Source organism: Anas acuta, chromosome 26 (assembly GCF_963932015.1).
Source record: "Anas acuta chromosome 26, bAnaAcu1.1, whole genome shotgun sequence".
NCBI classification, from domain to species: Eukaryota; Metazoa; Chordata; class Aves; order Anseriformes; family Anatidae; genus Anas; species Anas acuta.
This window is the reverse complement of record NC_089004.1, coordinates 3,005,565-3,023,423: the sequence shown is the minus strand read 5'-3', so window position 1 is coordinate 3,023,423 and position 17,859 is coordinate 3,005,565. Positions and strand designations below refer to the sequence as shown.

Genomic DNA, 17,859 nt, shown 5'->3' with positions numbered 1-17,859 from the left:
GCACCCGCCAGCCAGGGAGGAACGTCCCCTGCTTGGAAACGGCTCAGCCCCGCTTGGTGCAGTTCCCTCCCTGTGAGGAGGGGGCTGCGGAGCCCAGCTGCGCCCTGCAGACCTTGGGGGGGCCCCGAGACAGGTGCTGGGCCAGTAACACTGGGGGGGTGACACTATGGGGTCCTTGGGGCAGCTGTAACAGACCAAAACAGAGCTGGGGCTGAGCTGGTGGTGGCTCACGGCAAAATCCCAGCTCGGCTGGGTCCTGTCACCTCCTGGCAGCTGCACTGGGGGGGTGCCCTGCCCAAAGGGTCCTTGGAACCCTGCAGCTCACCCTATTAAACACCTGTGAAACCCCATTGCATTAAACAAAGGCAGGTGATTTTTTTTTTCCAAAATACCTTTATTTAGTGATGAAAATGAAGTTAAAAAAAAAAAAAAGTGAACAAAACCACCAAGCTGCAGTGTCAATAACCAGCCAGACCGGGGCCTTTTGGGTCCCCTCCTCCCCACCTTGACCAACCCCGTGTCCCTTCGGCAACCCCCGCCGCACCCCGGGGGTGGGAGCAGCCCCTTCCTTCCCTCCCAGTAAGGCCAGTGGGAACCAGTCTCCTCTTCCCAGTTCACAGATAGAAGCAAAGCCAAGTGGGTCCAGCATCTGTCCACGCCTGGAGGGGGGGACCCTGGGGGGCCACCCCGAGGGCTTGTCCCAGAGGGGATGGGGCGCATCCCCCGTGGTCCCTGGGTGCTGTTTAAAGCTCCTCGGCTGGCTCCAGCCCCGCGGGCCGGCCGCTGTGCTCGCCCTCGGTCCACGCAAGCGCTGCGAGGCTGTCCCCTGATGTGCTGCCATCCCCCGCCGTGCTGCCACCCCCCGCCACGCTGCCACCTCGCTCCATGTCCCCATGGCTCGGGCTGTCGGAGGCGAGGGGCCGGCTGCGGTTGCGGGGCGAAGCCTCGTCGGGGCGCGGGGAGAAGGAGCGGGCACTGAAAGCTTCGTGCAGGGTCTCGGGGCTTTCGTCCCCGTGCTCCGACCACAGCGGCTCCGGGGGCTTCTCATCCCTGCCCCGGGGCTGCGCGTAAGCCACGCGGGAGGCGGCGGCGTTGTGCAGGGACCTGGAGAAAACTGAGCCCACAGGAGGGTCGGGGTCAGCACCGGTGCCCCCTCCCCAACCCAGCGCGGTGCTGGCACAGAGCCCCCGGCCCCCGCCTCACCTCGCACCGGGCCGAAGTCCCCGTCTGCCTCGGCCTTGCTCGGGGCGAAGGGGCTGATGGAGGGGAAGACGATGAGCGCGAAGGAGAGCAGCAGGACCTGGGGGCAGAGGAGGGGACGTCACCGGGTGGCACTGGAGGGGGCTGTGGTTCATGGGGAGGGGGCTGGGGGCTGGATCCCCCCATTTCTCCCTGCCCGGACACCCCATACAGCTCTGTCTGTCCCTACCCATCCATCCTCACCTGTGTCCATCCTTCCATCCAACCCCAGAGCGTTTCTTCCCCCACCTCAGCCCGTGCCCACCCTTTTACCCGTCCCTCCACCTGCCCCCACCAGCACCACCCCGCTGGTTCCTCGTTCCCCGGAGCTTTTTGGGGCAGGGAAGGGGGCCTCGGGGCCGGGGGCTCCACGCACCGCGATGCAGGTCCCCGTCTGCGCTGCCTTGTTGCTCGACTGCACCACCAGGGCCTGGAGTTTCTTCAGCTGCTCCAGGAGGGACCTGGGGACGGGGAGGACCCCTCAGCACCCGGCCGCTCCGGGATTCACCCCACAACCACCCCATCCAGCCCCGTCCTGCCCCCCCTTTCAGCCCTGGGGACACCTACGAGTTCTGCTTCTCCAGGTGCAGGACTTTCCTCTGCAGCTCCTGGTTCTGGGCTGTGCACGCCGACATCCTGGGGGACAGGGAGAAAGGCGTGAGGTCGGGGGGACACCGCTGGCAGCCCCCCCAGCCGGGTGTGGGGTCTCGGGGCCGTACCGGCTCTCCAGCCCATCAATGTACTCCTTCTTCTTCTTGCGGCTCTCCTGTGCTGACTGCTTGTTCCTGATCTTCCGACGGATCTTCTTCAGCACCCGCTCCTCGTACTGGGGACACAGAGCAGGGGGTGAGGGCAGCCGGGGCCAGGAGGACCCCCACAACCCGTGCGCCCCCAGGGGTGCAGCGAGCGCGTCCCAGGCACCCCGGGACCCACCTTGGTGAGGGGCAGCTGCGTGGGCAGGGACACCCCCTCCTTGGCCAGCAGTTTCTTCTCGTCCTCCGTCAGCACCAGCTCCTGGAACTGGCCCTGGCTCTGCCTCAGCAGGGAGTTGGGAGCCTGCGGCTGCTGCGGGACCGCGGGCAGGTGAAAATCCCGGGCTGTAGGTTTGCCCCCTGCCCGTCCCCAAGGACCACGGGTGGGCACCGAGCTTCCAGGGTGAGGGGAGGCACCCAGGAAGGGGCAGGAATAGGAACGTGGTGCGGGAAAGGGGACGGGTGTGGGGCAGGGGGGAAGGAAGGGATGGGAACGGGAACGGGGTCGTGGTCCAGGAGGTGGCGGGGATAAAGAGGAAAGGACGAGGACGGGGACCCAAGGGAGGGGGACAAGGACGGGGGGGGTGGGAAGGATGGTGAAAGGGACGGGGTTGGGGCCGCGGTGATGGGGACTCACAGCATCGGAGCTGCCCGACAGCAGCAGGTCCTTGACCGTGAGGGTGCAGGACGCGGGCGCGGAGACCACGGGCAGGTCCCGGCCCTCCTCCATGAAGAAGCCGGGGTGCCACATGTCTGGGCAAGGGGTGGGGGGGCAGGGGGGGGGCTGTCAGCTCTGCTGTGTCCTTGTCCCCTCCCCCCCCAACTCCTGGCTTCCCCCCCAGCCCCCCAGACCTCTCCGTTTCTCCGCACTCTGCCCAAATCCCCCCAGTCCCCCCCAGTCCCCTATTTCCTCACCATCCCTGATAGACCCCATCTCCCCCACCCCCCCCGGCCTCCCAGTGTCCCCAGTATCCCCCCCACAGCCTCCCAGTGTCCCCAGTATCCTCCCCATGGCCTCACAGTGTCCCCAGTATCCCCCCCACGGCCTCCCAGTGTCCCCAGTATCCCCCCCCACCGGCCTCCCAGTGTCCCCAGTATCCCCCCCAGCCTCTCCCCATGGCTCACCCAGGTCGATGGAGACCTCAGGGTGCGGGGCCCCGGTGCCCCCGGGGAGCGGCAGCACCTGGCAGGGGTTGGCGTAGGGGTACGGGGCCTCGCCGAGCCCCCCATCGCAGCACCCCGGGGGGCTGTCGAGGTGGTCGGAGGAGGGGTCCTCGGACACCCCGCTGTCACTGGCCGCTGGGGACCAGCTGGGAGAGTCAGACGCTGAGTCCCCAGAGCCCAGGATGGAGCTGAGGAAGTCGTCGCCATCCCGGGTGCGCTGCGGGGATGCGGGCGCCCGTCACCACAGGGTGCCCATCGCCGTGGGGTGCCCGCAGGAACCCCCCCCAAGCTGTGGGACGACCCCACAAACTGCCCCAGCTCGCCCCGAGGGCTCACCCCATCCTCGTGCCAGGTGCCCGGGGACGTCCCCAGCTCCACGCCGCGGAGGATCCCGTCCTGGCGGTCGAAGAGGAGGTCCAGCAGGTCGAGGCTGTCGAGGCTGCCCACGGTGGAGGCCATGGCTGCGAAGAGGCAGGGTCAGGAACCCCATCCCCATCCCCATGTTTCCCCCCCCCCCGCCACAAGGCTCTACGGGACACCCCGGCTCACAGGGCGGGCGAGGGGGGAGCGAGGAGCACGGGGACCTGTGTGGGACCACGAGGAGGTGTACGTGCACAGCGAGTGTGAAACACCCAAATCCTGCGTTTTTTTCCCCGAAAGAGATCTGCGCAGATCCCAAAGGGCTCCCCACAGCCCCCCCAGCCCCACCATGCCCCCAGGCAGAGGAGCAGGATGAGGCCCCAGAGCTCAGCACTCCTCAACTGTCCGGCCCCATCCGGCCCCAGGGAGATCGGGTTAATCATTTGGGGCAGCGAAGGGAGGAGGGGAGGAGGCCCCAAAAGGGGGGGGGAATTGGCCTCATTCTGCCCCTGCCACAACACTTCCAGGCCCTGAGCCCTGAGGGACCCAAAGGGTCGATGGGGCCCAACAACCCGACCAGCTGAGCAGCAAAATCAACAAAATTGGCCAAGAACGGGATCAAACGGCCAACCCGTTGGCCAACCCAGCAGCTGTTTGCCCAAATAACCAACCCGTTGCCTGCCCAGCCAACCAACCTCTTCCCAACGCACCCCCCGGCCACCCAGCCCACCGCCCAACCCTACAAATGACCCTCCCAAACCCACAGGTTCTTCACACTGGGCCTGTTAAACATTAAAGTTTTCTTTAATTTGTTAAATTTTGGGTGGCCGGCCCAGAAAAGGGGTTTCTTGACCCCATCCTTGATCCCTGCTCCTTTTGGTGAGCCCCATGGTGCCGGCGGGGCCCCGCTGAGCGCCTCGTACACCCCGTACCTGAACGAGATCCCAAAACCAGCGGATCCGTCCCGGTTCCCGAACCCCCCTCGGCGCACGGCAGCGGGGCGGACGCCGAGCCCGGCCACCTCCTCCTCCTCCTCCTCGCCCTGACCCGAGTGGCAAAGTTTAAACTCCAACGGCACAGAAATAGCGGCCGGGATTGCAAAATCGCCCGGGTGCTGATTGGGGCCGGTGGTGCGCCACGGCAGGGCGGCCCGGGGGAAGGCCCGCTGCGCCCCGTAACTCATTAGCCAAATGTTTTTGTCCTCCTCTGCCGAGCGGGGCAGGAGGGGCCCGTGGGCGAAGTCCGGGCTCCGCGGCTGCCCGTGAACTTTCACCCAATTTGGGGATGATTTCCTTTTTTTTTTTTTCAGCGTTAATCACTTTTTATAGGTGCTGAGAACATCCGGGGAAGACGTTGGCTTGGACTCTACCACCCGGCACCTCCCCACGTCACCTCGGTCCCTGCTGGGCCTCGTGCCTGGAGCTGGGCTGGTCCCCAGGGGGCTGCCCATGCCCTCCACCCCTTGGGGTCCCCGCTGTCCCCCAGGGGGGACAAAGGCATGAAGGGTTGGGGCTCGTTGGCCAACGCATCCATCCTGCATCCCTAGCACCCTACGGCGAGGCCGCGAGGCTGAGGTGCCACCCATGGGCGAGGCCGGGCCCTGCTGCAGGTGCCGGACCCCAAAACGGTGGTGGGGTGGTGGCGGAGAGGAGGGGGTCGTGGCTCGCCCCCTCCCTGCCTCCCTCGTGTGCGGTGAGCGCGGTGGCGCGTGACGGAGGCGCGAGGCGGCGGGGGCAAGGCCGCGCCGTGCGGTTATCTCGGCCGCGACGCCCTCTGCCCGGGCGGACGGGGGCAGGCGCCGCCTTCACGCCCCGCTCTATGGCCCCGCCGCGGAGACGGGAGCCGCTGGCACCGAGCAAAGGGCAGGCGCTGCCGCAGCCTCCACCCCGGCACCACCCCGCGGCCTCGCTCCATCCCCACCCTCGTCCCCTTGGTGCTGGGGGCTTGGTGGTGGGGTCAGCGCAGGGCTGCCCCGGGACACAGAGGCTGCGGCCTCCAGGCTTGGCCTCACCTCGATGGTGAGCCGTGCCCAGCAGCAAGGGGCTGCCCTGGTACTCAGAGGCTGTGCTAGGGGGACTTGGCCTCGACCCCACAAGGGCCTCGACCCTTCATGGGCCTCAACCCTCTAAGGGCCTCAAACCCTACATGGGCCTCGACCCCACAAGGGCCTTGATCCTCCACGGGCCTCAACCCCCACAAGGGCTTCGACCCCTACATGGGCCTCAACCCCTACACATGGGCTGGCCTCGACCCTCCACGGGCCTCAACACCTCCACAGGCCTTGACCCCCACACGGGCCCCTACAAGGGTGGGCCTTGACCCTCCACAGGCCTTGACCCTACAACAAGGGCCTCGACCCCACAAGGGCCCTTGATCCTCCACGGGCCTTGACCCCCACGTGGGCCCCTACAAGGGTGGGCCTTGACCCCTACATGGGCCTCGACCCCCACAAGGGCCTCAACTACACACAGGCCTCGACTCTACAAGGGCCTTGATCCCCACAAGGGCCTTGACCCCTACACGGGCCTTGACCCCACAAGGGCCTTGATCCCTACAAGGGTCTCAACCCCTAAACAAGGGACCCCTACACGCGGGCCTCGACTCCCACATGGGCCCCTACAAGGGTGGGTGTCGACCCTACACAGGCCTCGACCCCTAAACGGGCATCGACCCCCACACGGGCTCCTACAAGGGTGGGCCTTGACCCCTACATGGGCCTCGACCCCCATAAGGGCCTCAACTACACACGGGTCTCGACCCTACAACAAGGGCCTTGACCCCCACAAGGGGCCCCTACAAGGGTGGGCTTCGACCCTCCACAGGCCTCGACCCCTACATGAGCCTTGACCCCACAAGGGCCCTTGATCCTCCATGGGCCTCAACCCCTACACAAGGGACCCCTACACATGGGCCTCGACCCTACACGGGCCACCCTCCCTCCCCGAGCCTCCCCCCGCTCTCGCGAGACCCCCTCTCCCCCCGCCCCTCCTCCCTCCCCAAACCCCTCCCTTAGCCCCCTCCCCTTTAACCCCTCCCCTTTAACCCCTCCCCTTTAAACCCCTCCCCCTCAGACCCCTCCCCCCCCGAGGCCCCGCCCCCGGTGCCCGCAGGCGCGGCGCGGCCCGGCCATGCCGGCCAAGAGGAAGCCGCTGCTGCCCGCCCTCACCATCACCCCCAGCGCCACCGAGGGGCCCGGGCCCGCCGGCTCCGCAGAGTGAGGCTGGGGGCTGGGGGGGGGGAAAGGAGGGAGGGGGGTGGGGAGGCCCGCACGGCCTCCGGGAGGATGGGAACGGCCGGGCCTGGGGTGGGGGGGGGAGGTTGGGGGGGTGTAAAGGGGGTAAAGGGGGGCTCGGGGGGGCAAAGGGGGGCTGCAGGAGGCTGGGGGGGGCTGGGGGGTAAAGGGGGAGGCTGGAGGGGGCTGGGGGAGGCTGCAGGGTAAAGGGGAGGCTGGGGGGTATGGGGGTAAAGGGGGAGGCTACAGGGGGCTGGGGGGGTAAAGGGGAGGCTGGAGGGGGTAAAAGGGGGCTGGGGGGGGCTGCAGGGTAAAGGGGAGGCTGGGGGGTAAAGGGGGAGGCTACAGGGGGTTTGGGGGGGCTGGGGGATAGGGGGGTAAGGGGGAGGCTGGAGGGGGCTGGGGGAGACTGGGAGAGGCTGGAGGGGGCAAAGAGGGCCTGGGGGGGACTGGAGGGGCTGCAGGAGGCTGGGGGGTAAAGGGGGAGGCTGGAGGAGGCTGGGGGGGCTGCAGGAGGTTGGGGGAGGCTACAGGGTAAAGGGGAGGCTGGGGGGTATGGGGGTAAAGGGGGAAGCTACGGGGGGCTGGAGGGGCTGGGGGATAGGGGGACTAAGGGGGAGGTTGGGGGGGTAAACGGGGTATGGGGGGGCTGCAGGAGGCTGGGGGAGGCTGTGGGGTAAAGGGGAAGGCTGGAGGGGGCTGGGGGATAGGGGGAATAAGGGAGGAGGCTTTGGGGGTAAGGGGGGTAGCGGGGGAGGCTGGGGAAGGCTGTGGCATAGGAGGAATAAGGGGGGAGGCTGGGGGATGGGGGGGGGGGGACAGACCAGGATGGGCCCGGCCTCGGGGGTGTCCCGGTGGGGAAGGGGTCGGGGAGAGGTGGGGCAGGGGAGAGGCCGGCCTCACCCACAGCTCGGTTGGGCTATCAGGAAGGCTGGGGGTGTCCATGGGGGGGGCTGGGGGCAGCTGAGGCCTGGGAGAGTCTCTTTGCGGGGGGAGGGGGGTGCAGAGCCCCCAGTGCTGGGGCTGGGGGTGGCGGTGGTTGGGGTCAGCCCTCCCAGCCTCCCCCCCCCCCGTGCATTGGGTGCAGGTTTGGGGTGGGGGGGGGAGGCAGCAGATGGCAGGGGGGAGGCCAGCAGCAGGTGCCGGGGAGCACAGGCACCGCTTTGTGCCCGGCCGCTGGGGCTGGGGGCGGCGAGGGGGGGGGTGGGATGGGGCCGGGGGGGGGGGGGCACAGACAAGTTTTGTCCTTCTCGTGTTTCGCAGCAGAGGCCGAGCTTTGGGCCTCCGCTGTCGGGGGGGGGGAGGCTGCTGAGCAGCTGCAGCAGGGGCTCAGGGTGTGAAATTTTGGTCAATTCCTTCCATTTCCCTAAAACTCCCTCCCCAGCCCCCCCCCCCCCAAAAAAAAAAATTGTTGGGTCTCTGTTGCTTCTTTTTGCTCCCTGCGCGGGGAGGAAGGGGGAAAATCCTCTTCTCCTGGCCCTGCCCTCGCAGCCCCCTGACCGTCACCCTCCTTTTTTTGTCTCTCCCCCCCCCCCCCCCCCAAACCCCCCCAGGGCCAACCTGGTGGACCTCCAGAAGAAGCTGGAGGAGCTGGAGCTGGACGAGCAGCAGAAGAAGCGGCTGGAAGCCTTCCTGACGCAGAAAGCCAAGGTGGGCGAGCTGAAGGATGACGACTTCGAGCGCATCTCCGAGCTGGGCGCCGGCAACGGCGGCGTGGTCACCAAGGTGCAGCACAAACCCTCCGGGCTCGTCATGGCACGCAAGGTGAGGAGGGGGCAGCGGGGTCTGCGCCGTGCAAACCCCCCCTGCAGGTCAGCACCAGTGCCCCGAGCTGGATGTGACCCGGGCAGGAGCTGTGCCAAGCACTGGGTCCTCTCCTGGGAATCGCAGTGCACAGCGATGTGTGGTGCCTTGTGTGAAAATGCTGGTTTGTTCTTCCAGGGAGGCTGTTTTTAACGAATTCAGCAAAAAAAAGGGGTCAGAGTGCTAGGATGAGGGTCTTTTGGTGATCCTAGGTGGCAGGTGGAGGGGTGGGAGCCATAAAACTGTGCCAGCAGCAGCTCCTCATGAAGATCACCTCCCGGGTGCCTTTCCGTGGGTCTCTATGTTAGAAAAACAGCAGCTTTGCTTCTTAGAAAAGGGAAAATCTTGGTGAAAAACCTGTGGGATGCGTTCCCTGAGAGCCTCAGTTCCCTGCTGCTGTGGGGACAGCTCAGTGGGTCTTAGGATGAAGATGCGGCTGCACTGGGAGCTCGGGGTTTGCTGCTGGCATTTGGTTTGGGAGCATGAGGTGTGTTTGGGTGCTTTGGGGATCGTTGGGAGCTCCGTGAGCAGAAACAAGGCAAAGCTGCCACACTGGGCAGCACCGCTGTGTGTCGGGCGTCCTACAGCTTTATAGGACCAGCAGCTGCTGCTCCAACCTGCCCTGACACCCTGTAGCCCTCACGGCTTTCCTTCCCTCAGCTCTGTTAGCTGACTGCACGGAGCCCAAGGAATAACACAACTGCTCTTTCACACACATAAGCTGTTTTTTTTTTTTTTCTTTTCTTACTTTCTGTGGTTTCCTTGATATCAGCACACCTCTTACAACACCTACAAAGCTTGTGAAAACGTTCGTATGTGCTGAGTCAGATCTGCATCAAACTTCTGACTTGTCTTTCTACTCTGAATCCTGCGAGATCTCTCGGCGTGTTGCATGGGCTGGCGGTTGCTGCAGCTGCTCGCAGGCTGCACAGCACTTTTCTTGGCCCTTTATCCTTAATTTTAGCTTGCAAACAGTTAATTAATAAAAAAAGGCAAAGCAGAGCTTTCCTTGAAGGCAATTTTGTTTCTTTCCGACAGTCGGGACTTGCTTACATGGCTCTGTAAGTCTTCTGTTTGTTTTTTTGAAGGCACTGCATCTTTATTTTGTCCTTTCTTGGCAGCTGATTCATTTAGAAATCAAACCAGCCATCAGGAATCAGATTATCCGGGAGCTGCAGGTGCTGCACGAGTGTAACTCCCCGTACATCGTGGGGTTCTACGGAGCCTTCTACAGCGACGGAGAGATTTCCATCTGCATGGAGCACATGGTGAGTCCGCAGCCCTCCTCTGCCCCGCGCTGCTCGAGTCTCTGGGAGCCTGAAATCCCGGGTGAAGTGGTTTTGGGTGCTGCCACTGGTCTTGGTGAGCCTGAAATCCCCGGTGGGGTGGGTTATAGGGTGCTGCCACTCGCTGCTGGCAGCTCAGGCAGCTCCTCGTTCCAGCTGCTCGGTGTGCAGCGAGGCCACCGTGCCCCTGGTAGGAGCTGCGTGCTCCTGCTCAGGCGTCAAAGCGACCAAAATTGACTTTTTGGAAAGCGGAAGCAGAGGTTTGGGGGTTGGCCAAACGGAAATGTTGTAAAGCTGCCTCTCTGCAGAGCGCCCTGCGCCTTTTCTCTCCGGCACAGAAGTGTGGTCGCTCCTCCGAATCGGTGCTGACAGCATCGACCCTGCGCTTACCGCCGAGAGGGAAAGGAAGCGAAAAACTAACAGCAAGAAATAGAGAGCGTTAAAATAGCTTTCAGCAAGGAGCTCGAGCTCTGATGGCCGGGGATCTTTGCTGTAGAGGGAGCGTGCTTGGTGCTGACTTGCTGCAGCCCGTGGAGCTGGGATGCTGCGTGCCCGCTCCTTTATCGTTTGTCTGCGTGGCCAGCAGCTCTGCTTTCCTGCTGGTGTCAGTGCCCTGATGGATTTCGGTCTGTTTTGTTTTGTTTTAGGATGGTGGCTCTCTGGATCAGGTGTTGAAAGAAGCCAAAAGAATTCCCGAGGAGATCCTGGGGAAAGTCAGTATAGCGGTGAGTTCCAGGGGCTCTGCGAGCTGCCAAAAATCCTCGCTGGGCTCACGTTGGGGAAAATGCTCGTGCTGCCTCACGAAGCTTTCTTCATTTCCCTGGGTGCATTTTCCCGTCCTGAGCTCAAGCAGGAGGTGTCGGGGTGTGGGCTGGGAGCAGGGAAGCAGATTCCCAAGCGCTCTTTGTAGCTCTGTCCCCTGGCGTTGTGCTGGTCTCTGCTGGGACCGCTTTGGGAGAAGCTTTTTTGGCAGCAAACCCAAGATTTGTGCTTGCTGTGCTGGGGGTTGTTTTGCCCTTCATCTGAATCTGGACACCAGCCACTGCTGGTCCACATCCACGGTGATTAAACCCGAAACTTTTAGTCACCCCGGGAGGCTGTCCCCGCGTCGCACCCGCCGTTCGTGCGGTGTCTCCTGCCGAAGGGAGAGCGCTTCCCCTCCCGGCCCTTATCTCATCCTGTCTTTGGTTTCCTTCTAGGTTCTGAGAGGTTTGGCGTATCTGAGAGAGAAGCACCAAATCATGCACAGAGGTGAGAGGAGGAACCTAAAAATAGCCGCCCGTGGTGGAGGAGCCCCGTGTTGTGCCTCGCGCCGTGCTGACACTCTTCTCTCTCACTGTTGTCAGATGTGAAGCCTTCTAACATCCTGGTTAACTCTCGAGGAGAGATTAAGCTGTGTGATTTCGGGGTCAGTGGTCAGCTCATTGACTCCATGGCAAACTCTTTTGTGGGAACTCGGTCCTACATGTCTGTAAGTTCCTTTCAACTTTCCGGTGGGTTTTTTTTTACAACTTGGGTTTGGCTCAGGTGGGGTGTGCCTGAGCCACTCGCAGTTTTCCTGTGTCCACGCTCACCGTGACCGTGCTCTCATTGGGCACTGCCACACCACGCTTACCTCTCGCTGTCCCACGTGTGGGATCGGGCTGTGGGGTGTGGGCACCCCATGGATAGAAGCAAGCACCCTCGTGTCTCCTCGTGGCTTTTGATGCACTTGGCACCAGATGAGCTGCTCTGAGCTGCTCCTTGCTGCACCTCCACCAGCTTGGGGCTGGCAAGACGGAGCTGCCCCTGCAGAGAAAGCCATTCACATCCTACAAGTGCTCCCATCACGTTTCAGCAAGCGTTTCTGGGTTCAGGAATGTCTCTTTGTACACAAAGCTCTGTGAAATGAAGCGTGGTGGCGCAGAGGGGACGCTGGTGCTGACGCCCACCCCCTGCTCATCGGCAGTGGGTGCAGACCACCCCGGTGCAGGTGGGTTTTGGTGCAGGCAGTGGGAAACCAGAGCTGAGGAGAGCTGCCCAAAGAGCTTCGTGTGCCCCCTTTATCCGGGAGCTGTGATCAGTGTTAGCCCAGCCAGGGGACGGGGCGGTGATGCGGTGAGCCTGGCGCAGCGGGTGGCATCGGGCAGCCTCCTCTGCCTTGTGTGGCTCTGTCCCATGTCCTCAGCTGTCCCCAACACGACTGCTGCAAGGATGAATAGGGAAGCTCTCAGTGCTCCTGAGCTCAGGCCTGGGCTGCTCCTGTATTTTGGGAAGGGTTATTAAGGCACAGTTATAGTTAGATGCTCTCTATTTAAACGTGTCCCTTCTGCGCTCAGCCACTGGATCTGCACAGCTGACCCAAAGCTGACAATGTGGACAGCTTGCATTGATTTTTTTTCTAATTTTTTTTTCCTTTGCCACAGTAGGAGCCTTAGGCTGGATTTCTGCTCCTCTTATTGCTCTGGAGTATTTACAGGAAAGAGCAGAAAATAATTTTTTGGCTAATAAATTGAGGTTTTAGATCTCAGGTCAGTGAGAAGTAGACCCTGACTGCGTGCTCTGGGCTTCTGAGTGTGAGCAGCTGCACACGCTGCGGGGCTGTAGCTGTTGGTGGATGCCCACAAGTGCTTTGGGTTTGTGCTTGGGACCCCCAGAATTTCTCTGCAGACTTCAGGAGCCTCGGAAGCTGACTTAGAGATGGGGTGCTTCATGGTTTTGTACAAGCTGCCTGTGCTATACGTGGCCCTGTGGGGGAATTACAGGGCTTGGCAGAGCCCGACCTTTCCCTGAAGGAGCAGAGAGGTGGTCAGGACGTAGACTCTGCTTTATTTAATTTCGTTGCCCCGTTGTCATTGCTCGCCGTGGCGAAATCCTGCCTCTGAGCCGTGTCCCTGTGCTTTCTCCTTCCAGCCCGAGCGGTTGCAGGGCACCCATTACTCGGTGCAGTCCGACATCTGGAGCATGGGCCTGTCGCTAGTGGAGCTGTCTATCGGAAGGTACCCAATCCCCCCGCCAGACTCCAAGGAACTGGAAGCAATATTTGGCCGTCCTGTGGTGGACGGGGCAGAGGGAGAGCCTCACAGCATCTCGCCGCGGGCCAGGCCCCCAGGACGCCCCGTCAGTGGTAGGGGCTGTCGGATGCATCGGACGCAACACGCAGGCGTGGGGGCAGAGCGGGTGGATGCTGGTGGCCTGGCTGGGTTGGAGAAAAACCCTTCTGGCTGAGGCGGTGGTGGGGAGGCAAAAAAAAAACACAAGGGGTTTTGAGGAGCTGAGGAGGTGGCTTTCGGGGTGCTGCAGAGCGCCCTGGGGTTGCCCAAAACAAAGCCAGGCGTTACAGAACCACGTGTTGGGGACAGCACGGGGTTGGCAGGGTGACCCCCCTGGGGACACAGACTGATCTCAGGAAATCTGTCACTGCCCGTGTGGCCCCGCAGGCTCTGCCCACGCTGCCGTGAGCTCCCTCTCCAGCTCTTTGGGAGCAGCTTTGCTGGGAGCTCTCACCGCAGCACCAAACGGGCGCGGGTCCTGGTGCAGCGTTTGGAGCAGGCTCTGCCTGAGCCACTTCTTTTGGAAGCAGAAGGCTCTGGAACGGCTGCCAGCCTGCCAAAGCATATGGTCTGGTGCTCTCCAAATGCTCCAAGCTGGGAGATAAATCTGGGCTAGAGGAGTCTAAAAGTCTACATTTCAGAACTTTTTTTTTTCCTGTTATTTTTAACCACGAGTCGGTTCCCAAATCGGCCTCCTCTGCATCTCCCAGCAGCGGGGCTGTGCGAATGAAGCCCCTCGCTGCCTGGGCAGCTTCTCACTGGTGTTTCTCTCGTCTTGCCCACGCAGGCCACGGGATGGACAGCCGGCCTGCCATGGCCATCTTTGAACTGCTGGACTATATAGTTAACGAGGTGGGTGTTGCTTCGCTGCCCCATGGTGGTGTCGTGCTCGCCCTGCTGGGTCAGGGTAGGCTCAAAAACCTTATCAGGGATTTCATGAGCCCTTGTAGCTGCACCAAAATCCTCTTTTTCTGTCCCATCATCTCACAAACCCGTCTCTCCCTTCGGAGTAATGTTCTGCAAGTGGAAGCTCGTGGTACCTGTGAAAGCAGCATCCCTAGAGCAACGAGGGAGGGGAGCTCTGGGGTGCAATGCCCTGTTCCTTGGGCAAGCAGCCATTGCAAACGTGCTCCTCCCTAAATCAGCAGCAGATGAGCGCTTCCTCTGATGCTGAGGCTGCGCGCAGACCTTTGTTTTCTTGGATGAAAACATTTGAGGGTGACCCAAAAGCTGACCAGAGCTAAAATCCCAGGCTGCGGTGTCCTACCAGCCTTCCAGACAGGGTCTGTCCCACCAGCAAGGCAGCGAGTCTGGGGAAAAAGCAGCTGAGAGGAGTTGGCCCCTAATTAGCTTCTCTGGAACGGCTTCGTCTGCAATAGGTGTTGACAGAGCTGGGGTTTGCGAGGTTGGATCCAGAGCTGGGATGCTGCAATTCTGGTCTCCCGGCCCTGGCATTAATTTGGGATGGGGTTGGTTCCCCCCCAGTGCTGGGGCAGCATTTTTTTGCCAGCCCTGCAGCAGGAGGGAGCAGCTCCCCGGCCCTCGGGGGCAGCTCAGAGAAGGATGCCTGCAGAGCTCAGCCTTCAGAGCTCAGCTTTCTATTTTATGGCTCGTTTAAGACTAGGTGACACTGTGGTTTTTGACCCATTAACGCGCGGTGACGCAGAAAACCCTTTTCCTTCTCTCTGCAGCCGCCTCCCAAGCTACCGAATGGAGTTTTCACGCAAGATTTCCAGGAGTTTGTAAATAAATGGTAAGGATTGCTGCTTGGCACCGAGCACAGAGGCCTGTACCTGCTCGTGGGCGGCTCAGCGGGCTGCCTCCACCTGCAATGCTCAGCATAAGGCAGCGTTGTCCGTGTGCTGTCGGTGACCTTTCCCTGCTCTGGCTTGGCTGCAGTGCGTCGTGCTGGGAGCTCCTGCCTTGGGAAGGGCTGGAATGGAAGCAGCGTGACGCTTTGGGGTGTCCGTGCACCTCCTAAACGCAGCTGTGAGACCCTCCGGCACTGGGGGTGCTGCTGTGGTCCCATTAAAACAAACTGGGTGTTACAAAATCGCCCATCCCTGCAAATCATCGAGCCCTCGCGTGCAGGGTGCAGTCCAGAGGGGATGGATATTGCATCTCTGCTAGAACCTGGGGTGCTGGGGAGGATTTCTGAGCTGTGTCTGTGCCACCGGTCTCCTGGGGAAGGCAGAGAGGAAGCCAAATGGTTTTTGTTGGAGCTGGGGACCTCTGCAGCCAGCTGAGCACCTTCCTATACCAAGTATCTCAGGGCTGGCTTTGCTCTCTTGTTCTTCTCATTTCAGCTTAATTAAGAATCCAGCAGAACGGGCAGATTTGAAGATGCTGATGGTAAGTGGGGAAGAGCAATTTTCTTGCTGCAGTGGGTGGCACCAGATCTGCAAGCTGCTGTGCCCCATCCCATCCCATCCCTCGCTGCCTCCCTTGCTCAAAAGGCTGGAAACTCCCCCGGCTGAGCCTGGGAGCCAAATCGAGCCCCGGCGAGGGAGTGACTCACTTGCCTTTGAATCAAAGGCAGCGATGTTATCAGCCCGTGGAGCCTGCTGCCCCTCCCCAGCGGAGCCCAGGATGGGAACCCGATGGCTCCAGCACCGCCCCGTGTCTGCCAAGGTGCCTGGGACCAACCTTTGCCTCCCGAGGGAGGTGGAAGAGCCCACTTTTGTCCCTGTGAACCTCAGTTTTTCCTCCCTCAGCGTGGTGCTGAGCTGCCCCCCCCCCCCCCGTGCCCCTTGCAGGGGCGGTGGCCATGTCCTTGTGTCCCCTCTGTGTGTCCTCCCTGTCCCCGCTCCATGCCCTCCTCCATGCTCTGCCTCCACTCCTCCCTGCCCTAGGGGCACTGGCCTTTGGAGGGGGAGCAGGATTTGCTCTCCAGGACCAGGGTGAGCACCCGAAACCGTGGCTCGGAGCCACGTGGCTCGTCCCAGCGCTTTTTTGGCTCCGCAGCACTTTTTTGGTTCACTCCTGGGGTGCGACTTTGCTCCTTTCACTCTTCTGTGCCTCCTCTGCCTGGCTGCTGAGATGCACCGGTCTTAAAAACGCAGCCACGGGGCTGCAAGGAGCAAAAAAAAATGTTGGAACTGCCCCCCAAAATCTGCTGCCCTGGCATGAGAGCAGCCCAGGGCACGGACCCCATGGGTTGGGGCTTTGAGAAGGGGCTGGGGGACGGGGTCTCGGTGGGGAGTGCGCGGCTGCGTGTCCACGAGGAATTCTCCTAAACCCTGCGCCCCTTCCCTTGCAGAATCACACCTTCATCAAGCGCTCCGAGGTGGAGGAGGTGGATTTCGCCGGCTGGCTCTGCAAAACGCTGAGGTTGAACCAGCCCAGCACGCCCACCCGCGCTGCCATGTGACGGCCGAGCCGACCGCCTGGTGTCAGTACATCTGCCTCTGTCACCATTTCCTGTCCTTCAGTACATGACAGAACCGCCCTTCTTCCTCCTCCCCGGCCCCTTCTCGCCTCGTGTCCCACCGGCAAAGCCCCGGCCCTATAGAGACGTCCATGGGGTGCCCCCGCCCCGAGCAAACAAACGCGGCCTTGGGGGCATCCCGGGCTTCTGCTCCGGCTCTGGAGCTCCTGACACTTGGGAAACGTGGTGCTGCTTGTGTTAATTTTTCTCTTTTTTTTTGTTTTGTTTTTTTTTTTTTTTTTTTTGGAAACATGTTCACTTGGGTTAAAAAAAAAATATCGAAAATCATCTGTGCACGCTCGCGTGTGTGTGTGTGTGAGGAGGGCGGGGAGGGGGCCGCGGGGCGGGCGCTGCGCCTGCTCCTCAGGCTTCTTGGGTGGGCTGCGGGGGGGGTGGGAAGGGGAAAAGGGGGCTGCAGATGGGGGCTGTGGGGAAGGGAGAAGCCCCCTGGGGGGACACCCAGCCCTGGGGCCGTGCCACGAGGCTGTGGTGGTGTTCGGAGAGTGGTGTGGTGCTGGGCTGCCCCTGGGCCTGGTGGGCCTATAAGGGGAGAGGGGGAGAGGCTGGTGCGTGTTTATTTTTGTTTTTTGTTGGGTTTAGCTCTTAAATGGTTGTTTTGAGGCCTGTTCTGGTTGTGTGTGGGGTGTCGGGTCTGAGGGGCGCAGGCCCAGCTCCCGGTTTTTGAGGGGTTGGGGATGGAGTCGCCCCGTGAGGCCTATGGGGGCAGCCCCTGGCCTCCTCCTGCCACCTTATTATGGCCGTGCCCCAACCATTGCAGCTCGGCCATGGCCGGGGAGCCCGGCCGGGTCTCTCCAGGTGGGCTGCACCCCCCCTGCTTCATCCCCAAGGTTTTGGGGTTTCCCCAGGACCTTGTCAAACCCCCCCCGGAGCAGGGCCGGACCTGGCCCCTCAGGCCTGGCAGTGTCCTGTGGCGCTGTCCCCTCCTGGGTTTGTCCCGCTGTGGGATAATTTGGATTTATGGGTGGATATTTGGGGTTTAGGGGTTGGTTTCTCCTCTCCAGAGCCTGCCAAGTGATCCTGGTGGATATTTCTCTCGTGGGGCTGAGCCGGTGCTCGCCCTTATGGCCGAGGAGTCGAACCGGTGCTGTGTGGGGCAGCCACGGGGGGTTTGGGGTCACCAGAGCCCCCCCGTCCTCTATAGGGTTTGTGTTCCCTTTTATTTTGTGTCCTGGAGGATGCGGAGGTGCGAGCCATGGGGGTGGCTCAATCTCCAAGCTCCCAGCAAGGAGGACCAGGAGTTGCTTTTGGTCCCTTTGCCCATTTTGGGGCTGTTTTTTTCCCCTGGGGCAGCCCCAAAAGGAAGCCCAGCGCCTCGCTGCCCCCAAATTCCTCTTGCCCCCTTCCCTACCCCTCCATCCCTGCAGGGGCTGAGTATGGGGGGGACGCGGGGTGGGCCGGGCACTTGCCCCCCTCTTTTTGTCCCTTATTTAAGCATGGGGACAGCTCACAAATCTTTGGGATATTTTCGGGTCATTTCGCTTCAGTTTGGGGTTTTGGACAGGGAAAGCGCATCAAGAACCTGTCAGTGCAATTAACAAAAAAA

General features: G+C 62.0%; 2 protein-coding genes across 4 annotated transcripts; one reads left to right on the top strand and one right to left on the bottom strand.

Annotated features, from left to right (window-relative positions):
- Positions 1-373: 373 nt before the first annotated feature.
- Positions 374-4,614, bottom strand: CREB3L3 (cAMP responsive element binding protein 3 like 3). 2 transcript variants are annotated; one of them, XM_068661516.1, is made up of 10 exons: positions 4,448-4,614; positions 3,492-3,616; positions 3,117-3,372; positions 2,629-2,744; positions 2,173-2,304; positions 1,959-2,065; positions 1,807-1,875; positions 1,616-1,700; positions 1,204-1,300; positions 374-1,114 (listed from the first exon to the last, which is right to left on the bottom strand). In XM_068661516.1, the coding sequence occupies exons 2-10, from the start codon at positions 3,612-3,614 to the stop codon at positions 744-746; spliced, it is 1,356 nt and encodes a 451-aa protein (XP_068517617.1). In that variant the 5' UTR covers positions 3,615-3,616; positions 4,448-4,614; the 3' UTR covers positions 374-743. The 2 variants fall into 2 exon arrangements, with proteins under 2 accessions (XP_068517617.1, XP_068517618.1); XM_068661517.1 differs by having other exon boundaries at positions 2,173-2,301.
- A 1,967-nt stretch (positions 4,615-6,581) lies between these two features.
- Positions 6,582-16,583, top strand: MAP2K2 (mitogen-activated protein kinase kinase 2). Of its 2 annotated transcripts, XM_068661561.1 has the most exons (12): positions 6,582-6,729; positions 8,301-8,511; positions 9,672-9,818; positions 10,484-10,561; positions 11,036-11,087; positions 11,183-11,307; positions 12,729-12,942; positions 13,656-13,720; positions 14,560-14,621; positions 15,175-15,220; positions 15,404-15,499; positions 16,128-16,583. In XM_068661561.1, the coding sequence occupies exons 1-12, from the start codon at positions 6,644-6,646 to the stop codon at positions 16,236-16,238; spliced, it is 1,293 nt and encodes a 430-aa protein (XP_068517662.1). In that variant the 5' UTR covers positions 6,582-6,643; the 3' UTR covers positions 16,239-16,583. The 2 variants fall into 2 exon arrangements, with proteins under 2 accessions (XP_068517662.1, XP_068517663.1); XM_068661562.1 differs by lacking the exon at positions 15,404-15,499.
- Positions 16,584-17,859: the final 1,276 nt, after the last annotated feature.

Excerpts from the sequence above, each read along its gene's own strand:
- CREB3L3 (XM_068661516.1), bottom strand. The coding sequence starts at position 3,614 with ATGGCCTCCACCGTGGGCAGCCTCGACAGCCTCGACCTGCTGGACCTC. Across the intron at positions 3,373-3,491 it reads GCACCTGGCACGAGGATGGG|CGCACCCGGGATGGCGACGA; the intron begins GTGAGCCCTCGG and ends GCATCCCCGCAG. Across the intron at positions 1,301-1,615 it reads AGACGGGGACCTGCATCGCG|GTCCTGCTGCTCTCCTTCGC; the intron begins GTGCGTGGAGCC and ends CTCTGCCCCCAG.
- MAP2K2 (XM_068661561.1), top strand. The coding sequence starts at position 6,644 with ATGCCGGCCAAGAGGAAGCCGCTGCTGCCCGCCCTCACCATCACCCCC. Across the intron at positions 10,562-11,035 it reads TGGGGAAAGTCAGTATAGCG|GTTCTGAGAGGTTTGGCGTA; the intron begins GTGAGTTCCAGG and ends GTTTCCTTCTAG. Across the intron at positions 13,721-14,559 it reads TGGACTATATAGTTAACGAG|CCGCCTCCCAAGCTACCGAA; the intron begins GTGGGTGTTGCT and ends TTCTCTCTGCAG.